Source organism: Oncorhynchus mykiss, chromosome 17, assembly GCF_057628025.1.
Source record: "Oncorhynchus mykiss isolate SJ-2025 chromosome 17, ASM5762802v1, whole genome shotgun sequence".
Taxonomy (NCBI): Eukaryota; Metazoa; Chordata; class Actinopteri; order Salmoniformes; family Salmonidae; genus Oncorhynchus; species Oncorhynchus mykiss.
The window spans coordinates 50,603,840-50,625,371 of record NC_143038.1 but is presented as its reverse complement, the minus strand read 5'-3'; the positions used below and the strand labels follow the sequence as shown (position 1 = coordinate 50,625,371).

At 44.6% G+C, this 21,532-nt stretch overlaps 1 protein-coding gene across 8 annotated transcripts in view; it reads right to left on the bottom strand.

Moving 5' to 3' along the window:
- The window catches only part of arhgef10la (Rho guanine nucleotide exchange factor 10 like a), a 109,425-nt gene that overhangs the window by 45,340 nt on the left and 42,553 nt on the right, over positions 1–21,532 (bottom strand). For all 8 annotated transcript variants that reach the window (XR_016488007.1, XM_036950493.2, XM_021569476.3 and 5 more), the window contains 2 exons: positions 21,188–21,288; positions 1,947–2,065 (listed from right to left, as the gene is read on the bottom strand). Coding sequence is in view for 7 of the 8 variants with exons in the window: in XM_036950493.2 (XP_036806388.2) it covers positions 1,947–2,065; positions 21,188–21,288 (220 nt within the window). In the remaining variant the exon portion in view is untranslated. The remainder of the gene's footprint in view (positions 1–1,946; positions 2,066–21,187; positions 21,289–21,532) is intronic.

Here is a 21,532-nt window from a genome sequence, read left to right as displayed (position 1 = left end):
CCTGATTTCAACATACAGTAGAGTTTAAAGTTTGAGGAATTGCATGGTTGAGAGATTATAATTAATTTCAAGCACAACAAAGGGCTACATTAGCGATAACAGCTTCTGCTTATGTGCCTCAGAAGTGGGGCAAACCATGCCTGATAGACTGGGTCTCATAAGTGTGTGAGTTTGTGTCAGTCAATCCCTACTGATCTCACTCAACAGAGACTTGTGATAAGGGTTATCTCCGGTGCCTAACGAATCTGCCCAGCAGCCCGCTCCACCTCCCAGTGAGCAGAGTCCAGAGCGCACAGCAGTGATCAGTTGGCAGAGCTCCCTCAGGTGACCCGCGCTCTGCTCGCATGTTCATGCTACGCTGCTTTAGAACTTTTTTCTCTGGCTCCTTCAGCCACATCTCTTTTTTTTATTTTCTCGCCCTCACTGTAAGTCAGACTGCCAAGTGAGGCTGCCAACACTGGAGAAAGAGATGTTGGGAGCTTTGGCACGTATAGATGTGTGCTTCCCAGTGGAAGTGCAAAGGCTGAGCTGGAGAGAGAAGAGAGAGAGAGACAGAAAGGGAGGGACGGAGTGTGAGAAAGAGAGGATGATAAAGAGAGGGAGAAAGAATGAGAGAAAGACAGAGAGAGAGGGAGGGATAGAAAAAGAGAGGGGGGAGGGGTCTGTTGTTGAGTTAAGCCCCTAATCAAAGGCTGTTCTGCATGGAAGACTTAGTCACTCCCTTTAATGCCACCTTCTTCCAGCCCCCTGTTTCCACATGCGCTCCAGCAACAGCTAATGTGAACACAGACACACAGTGCAGGCACACACGCATGCATAAACACATACATTTCAGAAACTCACCCGCACGTTCATGTAAACACAACAACAACAATGTCTCTCATCCCGAGAAAATAATTCACTATCAGGCAATTTTGTGGTCAGCTCATATGACAGACATGGTTTCCATGCCCTTTGGTTGGCATGCTCAGGTGTCTCATTTGTTTGTGTTAGGAAAAGAGAATGTGGGCAAATCCTCTGGGGCAGTGTGGTCCTGCTGGCTCCAAATCCATTAATTGCCTTGGCTCACTCTCTCAGCAGGTGTACCAGACATTAGTAGAAGAATCCAGAAGCCCCATGCGATCCTTTGGGAACGTTCTAAAACCCACAATAATACAGAGGGATGTTTGTCTCCTCCAGACTCCACTGTTCCAGCTGCCGAGGACCCCCCTTGCTCCGTTGCCCATATGGCTTCCAGACAGACTATTGGGTTGTGTGGAATCTTAATCTAATGTCAGAACATTGATTTATGCTTAGGTGTCTCATAGCCATTAAGGTAATTGCATGATCACTTTATAACGTCCTCCCCTGGTGGCCATGGTAATTTGGCATCCCCCACCCACCTTGCACTGCAAGCCCTGTAACTACATTATAGCTGAAAATGTAGTCAGAAATATCATCTTCCAGCCACTGCAAATTGATTTGATACCTTTTTGACTGAGTCCTGAAAACCTTTTAGTCCATCTCTTACAGTTTGCCAGTTGATTTATGCGAGGCTCCCAACTCTTAACAGGCTCTATTGATCGCCACTTTCTAGCCAGCGTTGCTGGGGAATGTACTGTTCCAAGACTCTAGGACCATTGGAGCGAGATCCTCCCTGAGATGGTGTATTTTTAGCTCCTGTTGTGCAGCAGCAAGTACTCTTTGATTACCCGTCAATGGGAAAAGACTGTGTTTAACTGCACTGCAATGTAGCACAGTAGACATGCCCCTCATTCTCTGCTTGTAGATGCTGTGATTATTGATTGAGTGGTGATGTCGATGGGCCGCGGCCATTCTGTTAAGCCATACAGTGTATCTCAGTTCATGTCTGAGAAACAATCCTTAAAACTATTGAAGACCGCACACTAGTCTGTTTAACTAGACGACTTGAGCCGAACAAAGAGGCTTTTGAAGCTGGAACTCACCTTCCTGTCCGAGGATTTGGTGGCGAAGACAAGCACACGGCAGGTGAGTAAAGGCCAAAATGGTGCCATGGTCTTCCCTTCATCTTCTGCACAGAACCATCCTGGTGTGTTCTCCTCTCCTAGAAGAAAAGGATGACAGGTTTAACTACTACTCAATTATAAGTTGTTAATGGCCTAAATAACTATATATTATATTGTTAATGGCCTAAATAACTATATATTATATTGTTAATGGCCTAAATAACTATATTTTTCTTTAGGACCCACTCCAAAAAGCTTCCTATGCTTCTTAAAAATATGCAATACCTGAACAAAGTGGGCACAGGTCTATTTTCTTGTTTCAGAAACAAAGTGTAACACAATGAATTGGCTTCAGGTATGAAATATGAGTATGTAGGATAATTAGCATTGTGTGTGTGTGTAATCAGCCAGAGGCAGGGAGAGATGGGGCCAGGTACAGCCCACGCGTAGCAGCCCCACGCTAGGCCTCAACACTGATTAAGGTACTGGTAATGAGCCTTTATGAGATTCAAAACAACAGTAAGATTCCACCACAGCGGGAGAAAGGCATCTGCCGGATTGTAGTTAATAAAGGAGAGAATTTGGCTTGTGCATGCTGTCTGAATACCTTGAAGCCACTATGCACCCCCTCACCAGGCACAACACAGATCTGCCAACATTCCTCCATTAAGTCATTTAGTAACTGTCAATTGCAACTAACTAAAACACAATTTTGTGTGCAATCAAACAGCTTGTTTTAATTTACTCCCTGTGTCTTGTGCATAACTGCATACATCAATATGTAATAAGCCACAGAAATACAGAGTTGCTGTTTCCAAAGCGTTATCCCAGTGTAGCCTAAACTCCTCATTTGGTTTGAGATGTGCGACCAGTTCATTTGACAGGCACGGTTGTTTACTTGTTGTTTGGCTGTTGCAGTGCAGGTAGGAATACAGCAGACTTAAGGGCCAATTAGTTGAGTTTGGTCTCCACAAATCATAACATTTCAGATGGTTTCTCTTAACAGGACTGGTACACAAAAAGAGGGAGTCAATTTGCAGGTGATATACTACCGCAGGATGTTGCACTGCTTTTAAACCCTTATTCTGCTTTTCTAAAGATAATTAGATAAACTGGGTTCGAGCCCTGAATGCTGATTGGCTGATAGCCGTGATATATCAGACCATATACCACAGATATGACAAAAACCTTTTACTGCTCTAATTACGTTGGTAACCAGTTTATAATAGCAATAAGGCACCTCGGGGGTTTGTGGTATATGGCCAGTATACCAAGGCTAAGGCCTGTATCCAGGCATGCCGCATTGCGTCATGCATAAGAACAGCCCTTAGCCATGGCATATTGGCCATATACCACACCCCTTTGTGCCTTATTGCCTAAATATACAGTACCAGTCAAAAGTTTAGACGCACCTACTCATTCCAGGGTTTTTCTTTATTTTTACTATTTTCTACATTGTAGAGTAATAGTGAAGACATCAAAACTGTGAAATAACACATTTGGAATAATGTAGTAACCAAAAAAGTGTTAAACATATCAAAATATATTTTATATTTGAGTAGCCACCCGTTGCCTTGATGACAGCTTTGCACACTCTTGGCATTTTCTCAACCAGCTTCATGAGGTAGTCACCTGGAATGCATTTCAATTAACAGAAGTGCCTTGTTAATTGTACATTTGTGGAATTTCGTTCCTTCTTAATACATTTGAGGCCATAAATTGTGTTGTGACAAGGTATACAGAAGATAACCCTATTTGATAAAAGACCAAGTCCATATTATGGAAAGAACAGCTTAAATAAGCAAAGAGAAACGACAGTCCATCATTACTTTAAGACATGAAGGTAAGTCAATCCGTAAAATGTAAAGAGCTTTGAAAGTTTCTTCAAGTGCAGTCGCAAACTCCGTCAAGCGCTATGATGAAACTGGCTCTCATGAGGACCCACACAGGAAAGGAAGACCCGGAGTTACCTCTGATGCAGAGGATAAGTTCATTAGAGTTACCAGCCTCAGAAATTGCAGCCCAAATAAATGCTTCACAGAGTTCAAGTTACAAACACTGAGTCAAATAGGCCTTCATGGTTGAATTGTTGCAAAGAAACCACTACTAAACGACACCAATAAGAAGAAGAGACTTGCTTGGGCCAAGAAACACGAGTAATGGACATTAGACCGGTGGAAATCTGTCCTTTGGTCTGATGAGTCCAAATTTGAGATTTTTGATTCCAACCGCTGTGTCTTTGTGAGACACAGAGTAGGTGAACGGATGATCTGGAGGAGGAGGTGTGAGGGTGCTTTGCTGGTGACGCTGTCACGATTTATTTTGAATTCGTCACACTTAACCAGCATGGTTACCACAGCATTCTGCAGTGATACACCCTCCCATCGATGTGCGCTAAATGGGACTATCATTTGTTTTTCAACAGGACAATGACCCAACACACCTCCAAGCTGTGTAAGGGCTATTTGACCAAGAAGGAGAGTGATGGAGTGCTGCATCAGATGATCTGGCCTCCACAATCACCCGACCTCAACCCAATTGAGACAGTTTGGCATGAGTTGGACCGCAGAGTGAAGGAAAGGCAGCCAACAAGTGCTCAGCATATGTGGGAAATCCTTCAAGACCAGATGAAGCTGGTTGAGAGAGTGCCAAGAGTGTGCAAAGCTGTCAAGGCAAAGTGTGGCTACTTTGAAGAATATTATATTTTGATTTGTTTAACACTTTTTTGTTTACTACATGATTCCATATGTGTTATTTCATAGTTTTGATGTCTTTTATTATTACAATGTAGAAAATAAAGAAAAATAGAGAAAAACCCTGGAATGAGTAGGTGTGTCCAAACCTTTGACTGGTACTGTATACTAGAGACACATACATTCAACACCTCTGAATTCTGCATAACTTTATGTTAACAAGCCACAGTTAAAACATATATTTCCAGTACAATGACAATAATTGAGATACAGTACAATAACCTCATTGAGATTGCATGGATGAATATTCTGAAGGTAATCAGTGATGTTTAGAGAGAGTGAGAGGACAGGGTCGACGTTAACATTGTTCAAAAACAAAAGCCCCTTCTGTTGAGATGTTTTCATATGATAACTTATTCCATATTTCCCAGAACCACTGTGAATAGGATCGATGGAACCTTGAGTGTGTCTTTTGAATGATAGATTTCAGAGGTATTTTGACAACAATGCTTAGAGATTTTTAAGATTTTCTTATGATACTGTATCGCTAAGATGACCGAGGAGTCGTATTTAGGACCATGTTGAAAGGTAGGTTGCAAATTAGGATATATTGTAGCTTTTAAAATGTGTTGATAGTTAAAATAGTAGTGCACATGCTCTTTGTAAGAACAATAGATAATAGACATGGTATTTGACAGGAGCAACAAGATGAAGTCTCTGCTCCCAGAGAAGACTACCTGAACAATTAGAGGAGCAGGCTCAGCCAGATCATAGATTGAATAATCAATAATGATGAAGTTGGGCTATTTAGTGGTTGGGTTGCAATCATGTATAAAATCTTCATACAGTACCTGCAGAGGATTTCTTAATGACCCCCCTCTGAGATGACCTCTGAGTCTGTCTCAGATATAGCCTTTCCCAGGGATGATCAGGGCTTTGAGGGTCATTCATTAAAAGGCTGTAATTGAAGGCATATTGCCAGGACTGGTTGGTGTGGGTCAGAGGGTTCACTGCTTTCCTTTGCACCTGAACGCTCAGCAACTTTCTTCAGCTAATCATTCAATTAGTATGAATAACACTCCGCTATGTCCGCCGTCCAAGTGATTATTGGGTCAGCAAAGGTATTGGTCCTGCTGTTGTTATTTGTCGTGGAAGGTGTTATTAAATATGATTAAATACCTGACTAAGCCCAAGGCCGTGTTTACCCATTCTAATTTCCATAAGTACTGTGTGCATGAAGGACGGGAGAAGTGAAATGCTGCCAGTGTGTGTGAACACACCCTGTCTCTGGCCTTCAGCCTTTACTATGTATTAATGACGACAAATAATGGTGCCTGCCCTTCGGAACAAATGGTAAATACAGAGCCGTTCTATCAGAGGCCTTAATGAGGACAGACCGTCACATCACACACACAGGGGCAAAGTCACTAATGAATCAGAGATAAAGCATTCTATTCACATAAGACCCCCTAAACCTTTCACAGACAGAGCAGAAAGCCAGAGCTCCACAGCCAAATCCCTATCTTTCTGTCTCTATCTCTCTCTCTCTCGCTCTCTCTCTCCCCCCCTCTCTGTTTCTCGCTCTCTCTGTTTCTCGCTCTCTGCAGCTGCCATTATTCTGTTTGATGAAGGGATGTAAACTGAAGCCTCATGGAGAATGATAAACAACAACAACAATGAGTCTCATCAGGAGGTCTGAATGAAAGAGAGCGGAAAGAGAGAGCTTGGGCTAGCCACTTAGTACACCACTGGTCAGTACACCACTGCCAAAACCTTGAATAGATCAGTTGTGACGGCTTACACTCCATCACAAAAAATTGCTGGCAGGAGCTGCGTGGGGAAGCTTTCAGATGTCAACCACTCAAAATGAAACCTTAGTACCAATACACTAAGGATGGATACTGAGGTTGGATACTGTGGAGGTTAAACAGTCATCCACTCCAGTCTTGAATGCAGCTATGGGGCTCCTTCACTATTCCACCTGGCTGCCCTGATAATGTTTACTCATCATAAATATTTCCCACATTTGAGCACAGTGAGATGTTGAGATAATCTTTGCAGTCTGACAGATACATTTTGGGGTGTGGAAATTCTAAAGTTTAGCAATGCTCTATAATTACATCAAATAATACACTGCTCCAAAAAATAAAGGGAACACTAAAATAACACATCCTAGATCTGAATGAATGAAATATTCTTATTAAATACTTTTTTCTTTACATAGTTGAATGTGCTGACAACAAAATCATACAAAAATTATCAATGGAAATCAAATTTATCAACCTATGGAGGTCTGGATTTGGAGTCACACTCAAAATTAAAGTGGAAAACCACACTACAGGCTGATCTAACTTTGATGTAATGTCCTTAAAACAAGTCAAAATGAGGCTCAGTAGTGTGTCTGGTCTCCACGTGCCTGTATGACCTCCCTACAACGTCTGGGCATGCTCCTGATGAGGTGGCGGATGGTCTCCTGAGGGATCTCCTCCCAGACCTGGACTAAAGCATCCGCCAACTCCTGGACAGTCTTGGTGGATGGAGCGAGACATGATGTCCCAGATGTGCTCAATTGGATTCAGGTCTGGGGAACGGGCGGGCCAGTCCATAGCATCAATGCCTTCCTCTTGCAGGAACTGCTGACACACTCCAGCCACATGAGGTCTAGCATTGTCTTGCATTAGGAGGAACACAGGGCCAACCGCACCAGCATATGGTCTCACAGGGGGTCTGAGGATCTCATCTCGGTAACCTAATGGAAGTCAGGCTACCACTGGCGAGCAAATGGAGGGCTGTGACTGACCCACCGCCAAACCGGTCATGCTGGAGGATGTTGCAGGCAGCAGAACGTTCTCCACGGCGTCTCCAGACTGTCACGTCTGTCACATGTGCTCAGTGTGAACCTGCTTTCATCTGTGAAGAGCACAGGGCGCCAGTGGCGAATTTGCCAATCTTGGTGTTCTCTGGCAAATGCCAAACGTCCTGCACGGTGTTGGGCTGTAAGCACAACCCCCACCTGTGGACGTCGGGCTCTCATACCACCCTCATGGAGTCTGTTTCTGACCGTTTGAGCAGACACATGCACATTTGTGGCCTGCTGGAGGTCATTTTGCAGGGCTCTGGCAGTGCTCCTCCTGCTCCTCCTTGCACAAAGGCGGAGGTAGCAGTCCTGCTGCTGGGTTGTTGCCCTCCTATGGCCTCCTCCACGTCTCCTGATGTACTGGCCTGTCTCCTGGTAGCGCCTCCATGCTCTGGACACTACGCTGACAGACACAGCAAACCTTCTTGCCACAGCTCGCATTGATGTGCCATCCTGGATGAGCTGCACTACCTGAGCCACTTGTGTGGGTTGTAGACTCCGTCTCATGCCACCACTAGAGTGAAAGCACTGCCAGCATTCAAAAGTGACCAAAACATCAGCCAGGACTTATAGGAACTGAGAAGTGGTCTGTGGTCACCACCTGCAGAACCACTCCTTTATTGGGGGTGTCTTGCTAAATGCCTATAATTTCCACCTGTTGTCTATTCCATTTGCACAACAGCATGTGAAATGTATTGTCAATCAGTGTTGCTTCCTAAGTGGACAGTTTGATTTCACAGAAGTGTGATTGACTTGGAGTTACATTGTGTTGTTTAAGTGTTCCCTTTATTTTTTTGAGCAGTGTATATTGAAATGGATGTTGCTTGAGCAAAGCAAATGAATTGCAGTTGCCATAATAGTTTCTTTGGACCCCAGCAAGGTCGCAGTTTGCCCCCCAAAAATTGAATGTGTCAGTCAGACAGCCACTCACAAACCGATCGCTGTCCATAGTGCTGAAATTGCGTGATGTCTATGTGGCTGCATGTCCTGTATAGGCTACATGAACCTGCTATTTATTAAAAAAATATTTAAAAATGACACATCAAATATTCTAGCAATGAGGACCAAGGTGCAGCGTGGTAAGTGTTCATGATGTTTAATAAAATAAACAGAACACTAACTGACCAAAAACAAAACGAAACAGTTCTGAATGGTAAACACAGACATAAAAAAGGAACTACGGTCAGGACATGACAGTACCCCCCCCCCCCCTCAAAAAAGGTGCGGACTACGGCCGCAAAACCTAAATCCATAGGGGAGGGCCTGGATGGGCATCTGTCCGCGGTGGCGGCTCTGGCACGGGACGTGGACCCCACTCCACCATAGTCTTGGCCCACTTAAGTGGCGCCCTTGGAGCGGCGACCCTCGCCGCCGACCTCGGACTGGGGACCTTTGCAGCAGGCCCCGAATAGACGGGAGACTCTGGCAGCTCCTGACTGACGGGCGGCTCTGGCAGCTCCTGACTGACGGGCGGCTCTGGCAGCTCCTGACTGACGGGCGGCTCTGGCAGCTCCTGACTGACGGGCGGCTCTGGCAGCTCCTGACTGACGGGCGGCTCTGGCAGCTCCTGACTTGCGGGCGGCTCTGGCAGCTCCTGACTTGCGGGCGGCTCTGGCAGCTCCTGACTTGCGGGCGGCTCTGGCAGCTCCTGACTGACGGGCGGCTCTGGCAGCTCCTGACTGACGGGCGGCTCTGGCAGCGCTGGAAAGGAGGGAGACTCTGGAAGCGCTGGACAGGAGGGAGACTCTGGAAGCGCTGGACAGGACGGAGACTCTGGAAGCGCTGAACAGGACGGAGACTCTGGAAGCGCTGGACAGGAGGGAGCACCTGGAGGGAGGAGACGGACAGACAGCCTGGTGCGTGGGGCTGCCACCGGAGGCCTGGTGCGTGGAGGAGGCACCGGATGGACTGGACCATGGAAGCGCACTGTAGGTCTCGAGCCCTGAGCCTGCACAACCTGTCCTGGATGGATAATCCCCGTAGCCCGGCAAGTGCGGCGGAGTGGAACAGACCGCACTGGGCTGTGCTGGCAAACCGGGGACACTGTGCGTAGGGCTGGTGCGATATAACCCGGGCCGAGGAGAAGCACTGGAGACCAGATGCGCTGAGCCAGCTTCATTGCTCCTGGCTCGATGCCCACTCTAGACCGGGCGATACAAGGAGCTGCGATGTAGCCCACCGGGCTATGCCTGCGCACTGCGCCTCATGGCATAGCACGGTGCCTGCCTCTCATCCGTGTTGCGCTGCCGTGCTAACTCCTCATAACGCCGCCGCTCAGCTTTAGCTGCCTCCAGCTCTTCACGGGGGCGGCGATATTCCCCAGCCTGTGCCCAGGGTCCCTTACCGTCCAAAATCTCCTCCCATGTCCAGGAGTCCAGAACCCACTGCTCCTAGTTACCACGCTGCTTGGTCCGGTTGTGGTGGGTGGTTCTGTCACGATATTCGTAGGTGGAAGGTGAAGAGGACCAAGGTGCAGCGTGGTAAGTGTTTAATGATGTTTAATAAAATAAACAGAACACTAAATGACCAAAAACAACAAAGAGAGTGAACGACACGAAACAGTTCTGTATGGTAAACACAGACATAACTAAGGTCAGGACGTGACATCTGCCAATTGATTGGCTGTCCAGTATCCAGACGACCTGTCCCCAGATCTTCCTATACAGTTCATCTCTTTCCGTAACGTGTTGAGGCCGGCAATTAAGGAGAATGAGAGGCTCAATTAAAGATGTTGCAGAACAGCTGTATTTGAAGGACCACTCACTGCAGTATCCCTGAAGTTGCTACAGCAAATCAAGCTGTTTTTACCATCCTGTAACTGTCGTTTCTACAGAGAGATCGTTTGCTAAACTAAAACTGCACTAAAGCTCCAGGTCTGATATGCGCTTTTGAAAGCCTGAGTAAGCTCCTCTCGTTGAACTGGCACCGTCGTATCCTTGACCACAGCATTTGTTCACCGATATCCCCTTATACACTATATATACAAAAGTATGTGGACATCCCTTCAAATTAGTGGATTTGGCTATTTCAGCCACACTCTTGTTGCTGACAGGTGTATAAAATTGAGCACACAGCCATGCAATCTCCATAGACAAACATTTGCCTTACTGAAGAGCTCAGTGACTTTCAACATGGCACCATCATAGGATGCCACCTTTCCAAAAAGTCAGTTCATCAAATTTCTGCCCTGCTGGAGCTCAACTCTAAGTGATGTTATTGTGAAGTGGAAACATCTGGAGCAACAACGGCTCAGCCACAAATTGGTACAGTAGGCCACACAAGCTCACAGAATGGGGACCGCTGAGTGCTGAAGCATGTAGCGCGTAAACATCGTCTGTCCTTGGTTGTAATACTCACTACGAGTTACAAACTGCCTCTGGAAGATACGTCAGCTCAAGAACTGTTTGTCGGGAGTTTCATGAAATTAATTTCCATGGCAAAGCAGCCTCCCACAAGCCTAAGATCACCATGTGTAATGCCAAACGTCGGCTGGAGTGGTGTAAAGATCGTGGCCATTGGACTCTGGAGCAGTGGAAACTGGAGTGATGAATCATGGATCACCATCTAGCAGTCCGACGGACGAATCTGGGTTTTGCGGATGGCAGGAGAAAGCTGCCTGCCCCAATGCATAGTGCTAACTGTAAAGTATGGAGGAGGAATAATGGTCTGGGGCTGTTTTTTATGGTTTGGGCTAGGCCCATTTGTGGAAGCAGTTTGGGGAAGGCCCTTTCCTGTTCCAGCATGACAATGCCCCCATGCACAAAGCAAGGTCCATACAGAAATGGTTTGTTGAGATTGGTGTGGAAGAACTTGACTGGCCTGCACAAAGCCCTGACCTCACCCCCATCGAACAGCTTTGGAATGAATTGGAACGCCGATTGTAAGCCAGGTCTAATCCCCCAACATCAGCACTTTGTGATATCAGATCATGGAAAAAAGGCTTTATAAATACATTTGATTGATTGATCAGTGCCGACCTCACTAATGCTCTTGTGGCTGAATGACAGCAAGTCCCCGCAGCAATGTTCCAAAATCTAGTGGAAAATGTCCCACTGTGGAGGCTGTTATAGCAGCAAAGAGGGGACCAACGCCATATTAATGCCATTGATTTTTGAATGAGATGTTTGACGAGCAGGTGTCCACATACACAAAAAATACGTTCAATCAGTAAAAACTATATTTTTCAAGGCCTGAGGCACATTTTCAGTCACATTCCTGAAGCCCAAGAAACTGAAGCACTAGTACAGTCGGAAGTTTACATACACTTAGGTTGGAGTCATTGAAACTCGTTTTTCAACCACTCCACAAATTTCTTGTTAACAAACTATAGTTTTGGCAAGTCGTTTAGGACATCTACTTTGTGCATGACACAAGTAATTTTTTCAACAATTGTTTACAGACAGATTATTTCACTTATGATTCACTGTATCACAATTCCAGGGGGTCAGAAGTTTACATACACTAAGTTGACTGTGCCTTTAAACAGCTTGGAAAATTCCAGAAGATTATGTAATGGCTTTAGAAGCTTCTGATATGCTAATTAACATAATTTCAGTCAATTGGAGGTGTACCTGTGGATGTATTTCAAGGCCTACCTTCAAACTCAGTGCCTCTTTGCTTGACATGCTTGAAAATCCTAACAAATCAGCCAAGACCTCAGATAAAAAAAATTGTAGACCTCCACAACTCTGGTTCATCCTTGGGAGCAATTTCCAAATGCCTGAAGGTACCACGTTTATCTGTACAAACAACAGTAAGAAAGTATACACACCATGGGACCACGCAGCCGTCAAACCGCTCAGTAAGGAGACACGTTCTGTCTCCTAGAGATGAACGTACTTTGGTGCGAAAAGTGCAAATCAATCCCAGAACAACAGCAAAGGATCTTGTGAAGATGCTGGAGGAAACAGGTACAACAGTATCTATATCCACAGTAAAACGAGTCCTATATCGACATAACCTGAAAGGCCGCTCATTAAGGAAGAAGCCACTGCTCCAAAACCGCCATAAAAAAGCCAGACTATGGTTTGCAACAGCACATGGGGACAAAGATCGTACTTTTTGGAGAAATGTCCTCTAGTCTGATGAAACAAAAATAGAACTGTTTGGCCAGAATGACCATCATTATGTTTGGAGGAAAAAGGGGGAGGCTTGCAAGCCAATGAGCACCATCCCAACCGTGAAGCACGTGGGTGGCAGCATCATGTTGCGAGTGTGCTTTGCTGCAGGAGGGACTGGTGCACTTCACAAAATAGATGGCATCATGAGGCAGGAAAATTATGTGAATATATTGAAACAACATCTCAAGACATCAGTCAGGAAGTTAAAGCTTGGTCGCAAATGGATCTTCCAAATGGACAATGACCCCAACCATACTTCCAGAGTTGTGGCAAAACGCCAAAAAGGACAAAAAGTGTGTGCGAGCAAGGAGGCCTGCAAACCTGACTCAGTTATACCAGCTCTGTCCGGAGGAATGGGCCAAAATTCACCCAACTTATTGTTGGAAGCGTGTGGAAGGCTAACCAAAACATTTGACCCAAGTTAAACAATTTAAAGGCAATGCTACCAAATACTAATTGAGTGTATGTAAACTTCTGACCCACTGGGAGTGTAATGAACGAAATAAAAGCTGAAATTAATCATTCTCTCTACTATTATTCTGACATTTAACATTCTTCAAATAAATTGGAGATCCTAACTGACCTAAGACAGGGCATTTTTACTAGGATTAAATGACAGGAATTGTGAAAAAGTTTAGATGTATTGGCTAAGGTGTATGTAAACTTCCGACTTCAACTGTCCATACATATGGAAATTATAAAGGTTAATACGGATTACTTTTTGGATGGTTAATGTCAAAACAATTTATTAAATTAAAGAAAATAGACATAGATGACAGGCGCATGGGTCCCCAGAGTTCGTGGGCCCCCCTGCCTTGCACTGGCTGCAGGGCTGTTTGGTATGCCAGTGCATAACAACCAGAATGCATAACATGAATCCTCCTGCTTTGAAATTGAAGGAGATTGACCAATGCCATTGTGGTAATTGCTACAGTACTTGAAACTGCAGCATGTAAGGACAATTATTTGTACTTGAACCTACAGCATCGTACAGAAAGCACATGGCCCGTCTCCTGTATTCTGCTCCCTGGTGCTTCACCATAGTGCTGGCTAGCAGTGGATTAAGAGGGCGTGTCAGAGTGTGTGCCGGGACGGTCAAGCCACACTCCACTTCTCAGGCGTTGTCTATCGATCGGTTGCTGGGGAGGAGAGTCTGACACACTTAGAGATAGCAGGGTAACCGCAGGCAACAGCCCCCTGCCTGCCCTCTGCTCCCTGTGGTGGGACTGATTGCTTGTCTCAATCATCCTTTCCACACTCCCCCCTCCCCCTTCCCTCCTTTCAATATCTCTCTTCATGCCTCCCTCCATTCCTCCGTCTCTCTGTCTCAGCGCCTCATCAAATCAGCAGTCCTAACCCTGCCTGGAAAGGCTGGAGGTCCGTACATTGAAATAGCAATTAATTGCTCTACAAAGAATCAACCCATTCATTAAGCTATGCTCTTGGCTATGTTATTATAGGACCCCCTCAGAAAGAGTAGGCTAACTTGAAGCGGCATGGGAGATGCTGTGGAACACATTGCTTTCCCCAATTCATATTATTAATGGCGCCCAGAGCTCTGAGTGCGCTGCAGCACCGATGTGGGGCAATTCTCCCATTCCATTTCCAGGCCTCATAACTGCACCATATGTGGTCTAAAAGTGACAAATGTTGTTTACTGGAGGCATCTGTTCTATATTCTATCTGTGATGTTAGGTCTCGGTGCTGGTCCCATCCTAAGTAAAATCTATCTCTACATCAGCAAACTTTTCATATCTGGCAGATTTTCGTACTGTATATATAATGTCAATGCCCAAGACAAAGAGTTACACTAAAAGACAACTCATGCTATAAATGTGCTTCAAATTGTACCTCAGGCATACAATTATATTCCTGTACTGTAGCTTAAGTGTAAGAAATGAGATGAGATGTGTGTTTTGAAAGTACACTTTGGGGATAGCATTTGACACAACGCATATTCTGTGCGGTACAGTAAGGAGTGTACATGAAAACATACCTGAGGGATATAAGTGTGTTAAATAAATGGCGGTAACAGTCATAAACGCTGGTACAGAGTTTGGCTCCAAAATTAGCTTTGTGATGTCTAATCGCTCACTAAATCATGCATAAAAGCGTTTGCTATTTGGGGCATCAGCCATTTGGAGACATTTTGGAGCATGGCACTCCTCTGTCCATACAGGATACAGCTGAGTGGAGTGCAACTGCTGATTGAACTGGAGGACTCCCCAGGGCGTGCATCAGGCCTGCATTACCATGAAATGACAGGAGAGCCTAGTGACTGCAGGCCATGCGTAAAATCGCATCAACAACTCCCTTATTGTAATTACATTTGGTTAAATGGGGAAGGCAAAGTGTGTGTTTAATGCAATTAACATGTAATTGACATTCTGGCCAGGTTGGTGTCGATTCATTCTCTTTCACACCAGAGATTCAACAAACAACGCCTCAATGGATTTTCCCCTAAATATGGAAAGATGGCATGGAAACCTGCATAGACACATTTTCTCGGTGTTGATAAGTCTCTAAACCTATAGTTCTAATCTATGTAACTACCGCAATAATGCATAGTGAGCATTACCTGTGACATTAGGAAGCCAGAGAAATAAATGGATATGGAGTGCACAGGTAAAGTGATGGAAAGAAAGTCTTAGGGCAGGTCGTGATGTTTTGTATTAAAACATTCCAAAGACTGAACTTTAAATAGGCTGTTGAAAATGCATGTCCCTCTCACTGAATAGCTATCTGTGCTTCGGGGATCTTTACACTTAGACCACAACAGCCACTTATTAGTGTCAGCCCAGATTGTTATTTGCTCATCACCATAAAAACATTTTGTGAAGCATCGTGAACTTGGCATTGGGGAGGGTTGCCGTTGTTGTGCAGCCAGTGTATTCTGCAAAAACATTCACTCTCCTAGAAAATGGATGACTTTTTGATTTTATTAGGATCCCCATTTGCTGACTCCAATGGCGATAGCAAGTCTTACTGGGGCCAAAAATGAAAAAGACATTACAGACGAAAAGGACATTACAGACAAAAGACTTTACAATTTACATACATTTAAAAACATGAACATGTAGTGTGCGCGCATCTATCAATTACACATACAGTGCCTTGCGAAGGTATTCGGCCCCCTTGAACTTTGCGACCTTTTGCCACATTTCAGGCTTCAAACATAAATATATAAAACTGTATTTTTTTTGTGAAGAATCAACAACAAGTGGGACACAATCATGAAGTGGAACGACATTTATTGGATATTTCAAACTTTTTTAACAAATCAAAAACTGAAAGATTGGGCGTGCAAAATTATTCAGCCCCCTTAAGTTAATACTTTGTAGCGCCACCTTTTGCTGTGATTACAGCTGTAAGTCGCTTGGGGTATGTCTCTATCAGTTTTGCACATCGAGAGACTGACATTTTTTCCCATTCCTCCTTGCAAAACAGCTCGAGCTCAGTGAGGTTGGATGGAGAGCATTTGTGATCAGCAGTTTTCAGTTCTTTCCACAGATTCTCAATTGGATTCAGGTCTGGACTTTGACTTGGCCATTCTAACACCTGGATACGTTTATTTTTGAACCATTCCATTGTAGATTTTGCTTTATGTTTTGGATCATTGTCTTGTTGGAAGACAAATCTCCGTCCCAGTCTCAGGTCTTTTGCAGACTCCATCAGGTTTTCTTCCAGAATGGTCCTGTATTTGGCTCCATCCATCTTCCCATCAATTTTAACCATCTTCCCTGTCCCTGCTGAAGAAAAGCAGGCCCAAACCATGATGCTGCCACCACCATGTTTGACAGTGGGGATGGTGTGTTCAGCTGTGTTGCTTTTACGCCAAACATAACGTTTTGCATTGTTGCCAAAAAGTTCCATTTTGGTTTCATCTGACCAGAGCACCTTCTTCCACATGTTTGGTGTGTCTCCCAGGTGGCTTGTGGCAAACTTTAAACAACACTTTTTATGGATATCTTTAAGAAATGGCTTTCTTCTTGCCACTCTTCCATAAAGGCCAGATTTGTGCAATATATGACTGATTGTTGTCCTATGGACAGAGTCTCCCACCTCAGCTGTAGATCTCTGCAGTTCATCCAGAGTGATCATGGGCCTCTTGGCTGCATCTCTGATCAGTCTTCTCCTTGTATGAGCTGAAGGTTTAGAGGGACGGCCAGGTCTTGGTAGATTTGCAGTGGTCTGATACTCCTTCCATTTCAATATTATCGCTAGCACAGTGCTCCTTGGGATTTTTAAAGCTTGGGAAATCTTTTTGTATCCAAATCCGGCTTTAAACTTCTTCACAACAGTATCTCGGACCTGCCTGGTGTGTTCCTTGTTCTTCATGATGCTCTCTGCGCTTTTAACGGACCTCTGAGACTATCACAGTGCAGGTGCATTTATACGGAGACTTGATTACACACAGGTGGATTGTATTTATCATCATCAGTCATTTAGGTCAACATTGGATCATTCAGATATCCTCTCTGAACTTCTGGAGAGAGTTTGCTGCACTGAAAGTAAAGGGGCTGAATAATTTTGCACGCCGAATTTTTCAGTTTTTGATTTGTTAAAGAAGTTAGAAATATCCAATAAATGTCGTTCCACTTCATGATTGTGTCCCACTTGTTGTTGATTCTTCACAAAAAAATACAGTTTTATATCTTTATGTTTCAAGCCTGAAATGTGGCAAAAGGTCGCAAAGTTCAACGGGGCCGAATACTTTCGCAAGGCACTGTACATGTCAGTACATACACACAAAAATCAAGTCACATGGGGGAGAGGCGTTGTGCCGCTTTATTTCGTTTTTGAAACCAGATTTGCTGTTCCCTTGTGCTACATAAGATGGAAGGGAGTCTCATGCAATCATGGCTCTGTATGTTTCCTTGAATTTGTTCTGGACCTGGGAACTGTGAAAAGAGCCCTGTTGGCATGTCTGGTGGGGTAAGTGTGTGTGACGACTATGCAAACAATTTGGAATTTCCAACACATGAATGTTTCTTATAAAAACAAGAAGCGACGCAGTCAGTCTTTCTTTCCTCAACTCTTAGCCAATAGAGACTGACATGCATAGTATTGATGTTTTCCTTATGATTACAATGAAGAGCAAAATGTAGCACACTGTTCTGGGCCAGTTGCCGCTTCAAAAAAATCAGGACTTGCTTTGTGGACTGTGGTGTCAAAAAAGCGTCTTCTCTTTCTCTTCTCACTATCTTTACACACAATTAATTAATTGTTTAAGTTTAAGTTTCAACCATGACATTTTACAATCTAGGGTAACACCAAATAATGTAGTCTCTTCAAACTTGCTCAACAGCCACACCATTCATTTCCAGATTACCAAATACAATGCTCTTAGTTTTAGAGATGTTCAAGACCAGTTTATTACTGGCCACCCATTCTTAAACTGACTGCAACTCTTCAAATCAAATCGTATTGGTCACATACACATGGTTAGCAGATGTTAATGCGAGTGTAGCAAAATGCTTGTGCTTCTAGTTCCGACCATGCAGTAATATCTAACAAGTAATCTAACAATTTCACAACAACTACCTTTTACACACAAGTGTAAAGGAATGAATAGAATATATACATATAAATATATGGATGAGCGATGGCCGAACGGCATAGGCAAGATGTAGTAGATGGTATAGAATACAGTATATACATATGAGATGTAGGGTATGTAAACATTATATAAAGTGGCATTGTTTAAAGTAACTAGTGATACATTTATTACATCCAATTTTTTATTATTAAAGTGGCTAGAGATTTGAGTCAGTATGTTGGCAGCAGCCACTCAATGTTAGTGATGGCTGTTTAACAGTCTGATGGCCTTGAGATAGAAGCTGTTTTTCAGTCTCTCGGTCCCAGCTTTGATGCACCTGTACTGACCTCACCTTCTGGATGATAGCGGGGTGAACAGGCCGTGGCTCGGGTGGTTGCTTTCCTTGATGATTTTTTTGGCCTTCCTGTGACATCGGGTGGTGTAGGTGTCCTGGAAGGCAGGTAGTTTGCCCCCGGTGATGCGTTGTGCAGACCTCACTACCCTCTGGAGAGCCTTTTATGGTTGTGGGCGGAGCAGTTGCCGTACCAGGCGGTGATACAGCCCGACAGGATGCTGTCGATTGTGCATCTGTAAAAGTTTGTGAGTGTTTTTGGTGATAAGCCAAATTTCTTCAGCCTCATGTGGTTAAAGAGGCACTGTTGCACCTTCTTCACCACGCTGCCTGCGTGGGTGGACCATTTCAGTTTGTCCGTGATGTGTACGCTGAGGAACTTAAAACTTTCCACCTTCTCCACTAGGTTTGTTTAGAGAGTAGTGATTTCACTAGCAGTGGTTGATGATGCGTATATTGATGAATCATCAGAATACATGGACACACAGGCTTTGTTTCATGCCAGTGGCAGGTCATTGGTAAAAATAGAAAAGAATAGAGGGCCAAGAGAGCTGCCCTGCAGTACAACACACTTTACAAGTTTAACATTAGAGAAACTTCTATTAATGACAACCCTCTGTTTTCTACAAGATAGATAGCTCTGAATCCACAATATGGCAGAGGTTGAAAAGCTCTGCCAAAAGGATGATACAAGCACTTGGCAAAAGCTTGGGAAGCGGAGGGAACAACGCAAACCAAAATACCAAACACAAAACAAACCACATCTCCACACTGTTGTTGTCCTAGCTCGTCTTAGAAAAACATTTTGTTTCTACGGTAATGGGATTGAGAATATACTACGCAGACTAAAGCTTTCAGAATGGTACTAAAATGTGTCTTGAAAGTAATTTGGCTTTGCATTTCGTCCAATGAGCGGCAGGTAGCCTAGTGGTTAGAGCATTGGGCCAGTAGCAGAAAGGTTGTTAGTTCGAAACGCAGAGCTGACAAAGTGAAAAGATCTGTCAATGTGCCCTTGATCCCGGGCACATTGATCCAGGCTCACTGCTGATTATGGCTGACCCTGGCCGTGAGCACACTCTCCGAGAGTGTCTCCGGGGGAGTTGGTATATGCAAAAAAAACATATTTCCATTTTCCATTTGTATAATACACGCTTGTGTGAAACTGGACAAATATAAGCAACCACCAAACAATTATCATATGGGTAGGGAGGTAGCTATGATTGATATAAGCTATATATATATGCTACAGTTTCTATAGATCCCATGTCCTAATCAGCACTCCTGCTGTGTTGTTGATGTAAGTGTGGGCAGTGGTGAAAGGTGATTTTTTTTTATTCCTTTCTGACACAGTCAGACAACATCACAGGCTCTGCTGGAGAGCCTACAGATGTACTCCAGCACACAACCTCACACCCTGTGAGAGCTGCAGCATCATGCAGAGATCCACTTTATTGGTCTTTTCACTGGTATTTCTGAGGACAGATAGAGATATTCAGATGTCTGATGGAGAAACGAACACCGGGGATAGCCAAACTTAATCCCGGCCCCATCGGTCACTGTGTGAGTTGTCCCTTGGGGCTGCACAACAGGATGTTGTTCAATTGCATCTCTGGCTGCTCATCTGTAAAATGCATTTCATGTTGTGGTATTTAATCTGGTTCCAGTAACTTCCTTTGAAACCTTTACAGATCTGTGTGGGAGCTTACTGTGTAACCAACAGCCTCTGGGAGTTAAGCAGCCTAACACAGAGCAGTGCCCAAGCAACACAATATCAGAGCGCTTAGAGAGCAACACCATAGACGCAAAACCATGAGTGGGTTATGTGTGTGCGTGTATGTTTGGATGAGTGTATGCGTGTGTCAGGAGGGAGTGCCTGGGGTGATGGAATGATCATAATTCCTATTTCCCCATCACCCCAGGCACTCCCTCCTGACACACGCATACCCTCATCCAAACATACACGCACACACATAACCCACTCATGGTTTTGCAGGGAAGCTAGTGTCACCATGGCCAAATAATCAGATTAATATCATGTGCATTAGCCCTGCCTGGCTCTGCACGGGCCAGTTGGTCAGAACATGCTTTGATGAACCTCCCAATGGATGGTCTCCAGAATCAATGGGTGGAGTCAGGCTATACAGCCAGGCTTTCGGTAGTGGGGAGGGGGAGACTGGAGTGGTAGGCAGTAGGAAAGCACAGTGCTGCTCCCTGCTGGAAAGGGACCAGCGCTGGTGCAGTCCCCTCAGACTGTGAGTGTGCTTTCATGCTCAGCTCAATATGGCCCAGCCTCTGAGGCCAAGCACACATTATACAGAACACACACATTATCCCTGAGGGAGGTCTTTGGTTAATCTGATTCAATAACACATATCACCAGACTTTCACTGAGCCAATGACCATAAAACAAACCACACAGGGCCTTAGCTGGAGCATGTGCCTTAACCACCGTGTCTGATATATTATTGCTATTTTGCAAGGATTTGTAAATGAAATGTTTTAACCACTACTCTATAAAGCCTAAACAACACCACATAAATCAATTCACCATGTGTAATTTGCAGCTGTAAATATGTATTAAGTACGTAACTGGTGTTTTGTATCCACACCCCATTGATTTCAGTAAGGGTAAGGAAGGGTAATGTTATGTAGTACTCACGCTGTGCGACCTTGGCCAGGTGCAGCCGGTTGACCCAGGAGATCTTGCTGAGGGGACTGGGGGTGTTGAAAACCACCATGAAGCTGACGGGACGTCCCGACCTAGAGGGGAATACCCACACACACACAACGTAAAACATCTGACTCATGCTCTGTGGGGACCTCATCACCATCACCTCAGCACTGCACTGGAAAATAGCCTAAAGCTGTAGGACTAGTGGCATAGTACTCCATAGAGCCAATCAATACACAAAGACAAATACCACAGACAAATGTCCTGCAAAGGCCAGTTCTTTTTCAATGACCACACAGACTAAAGAACAAGTTCCGGGTGCCAATTCAGACT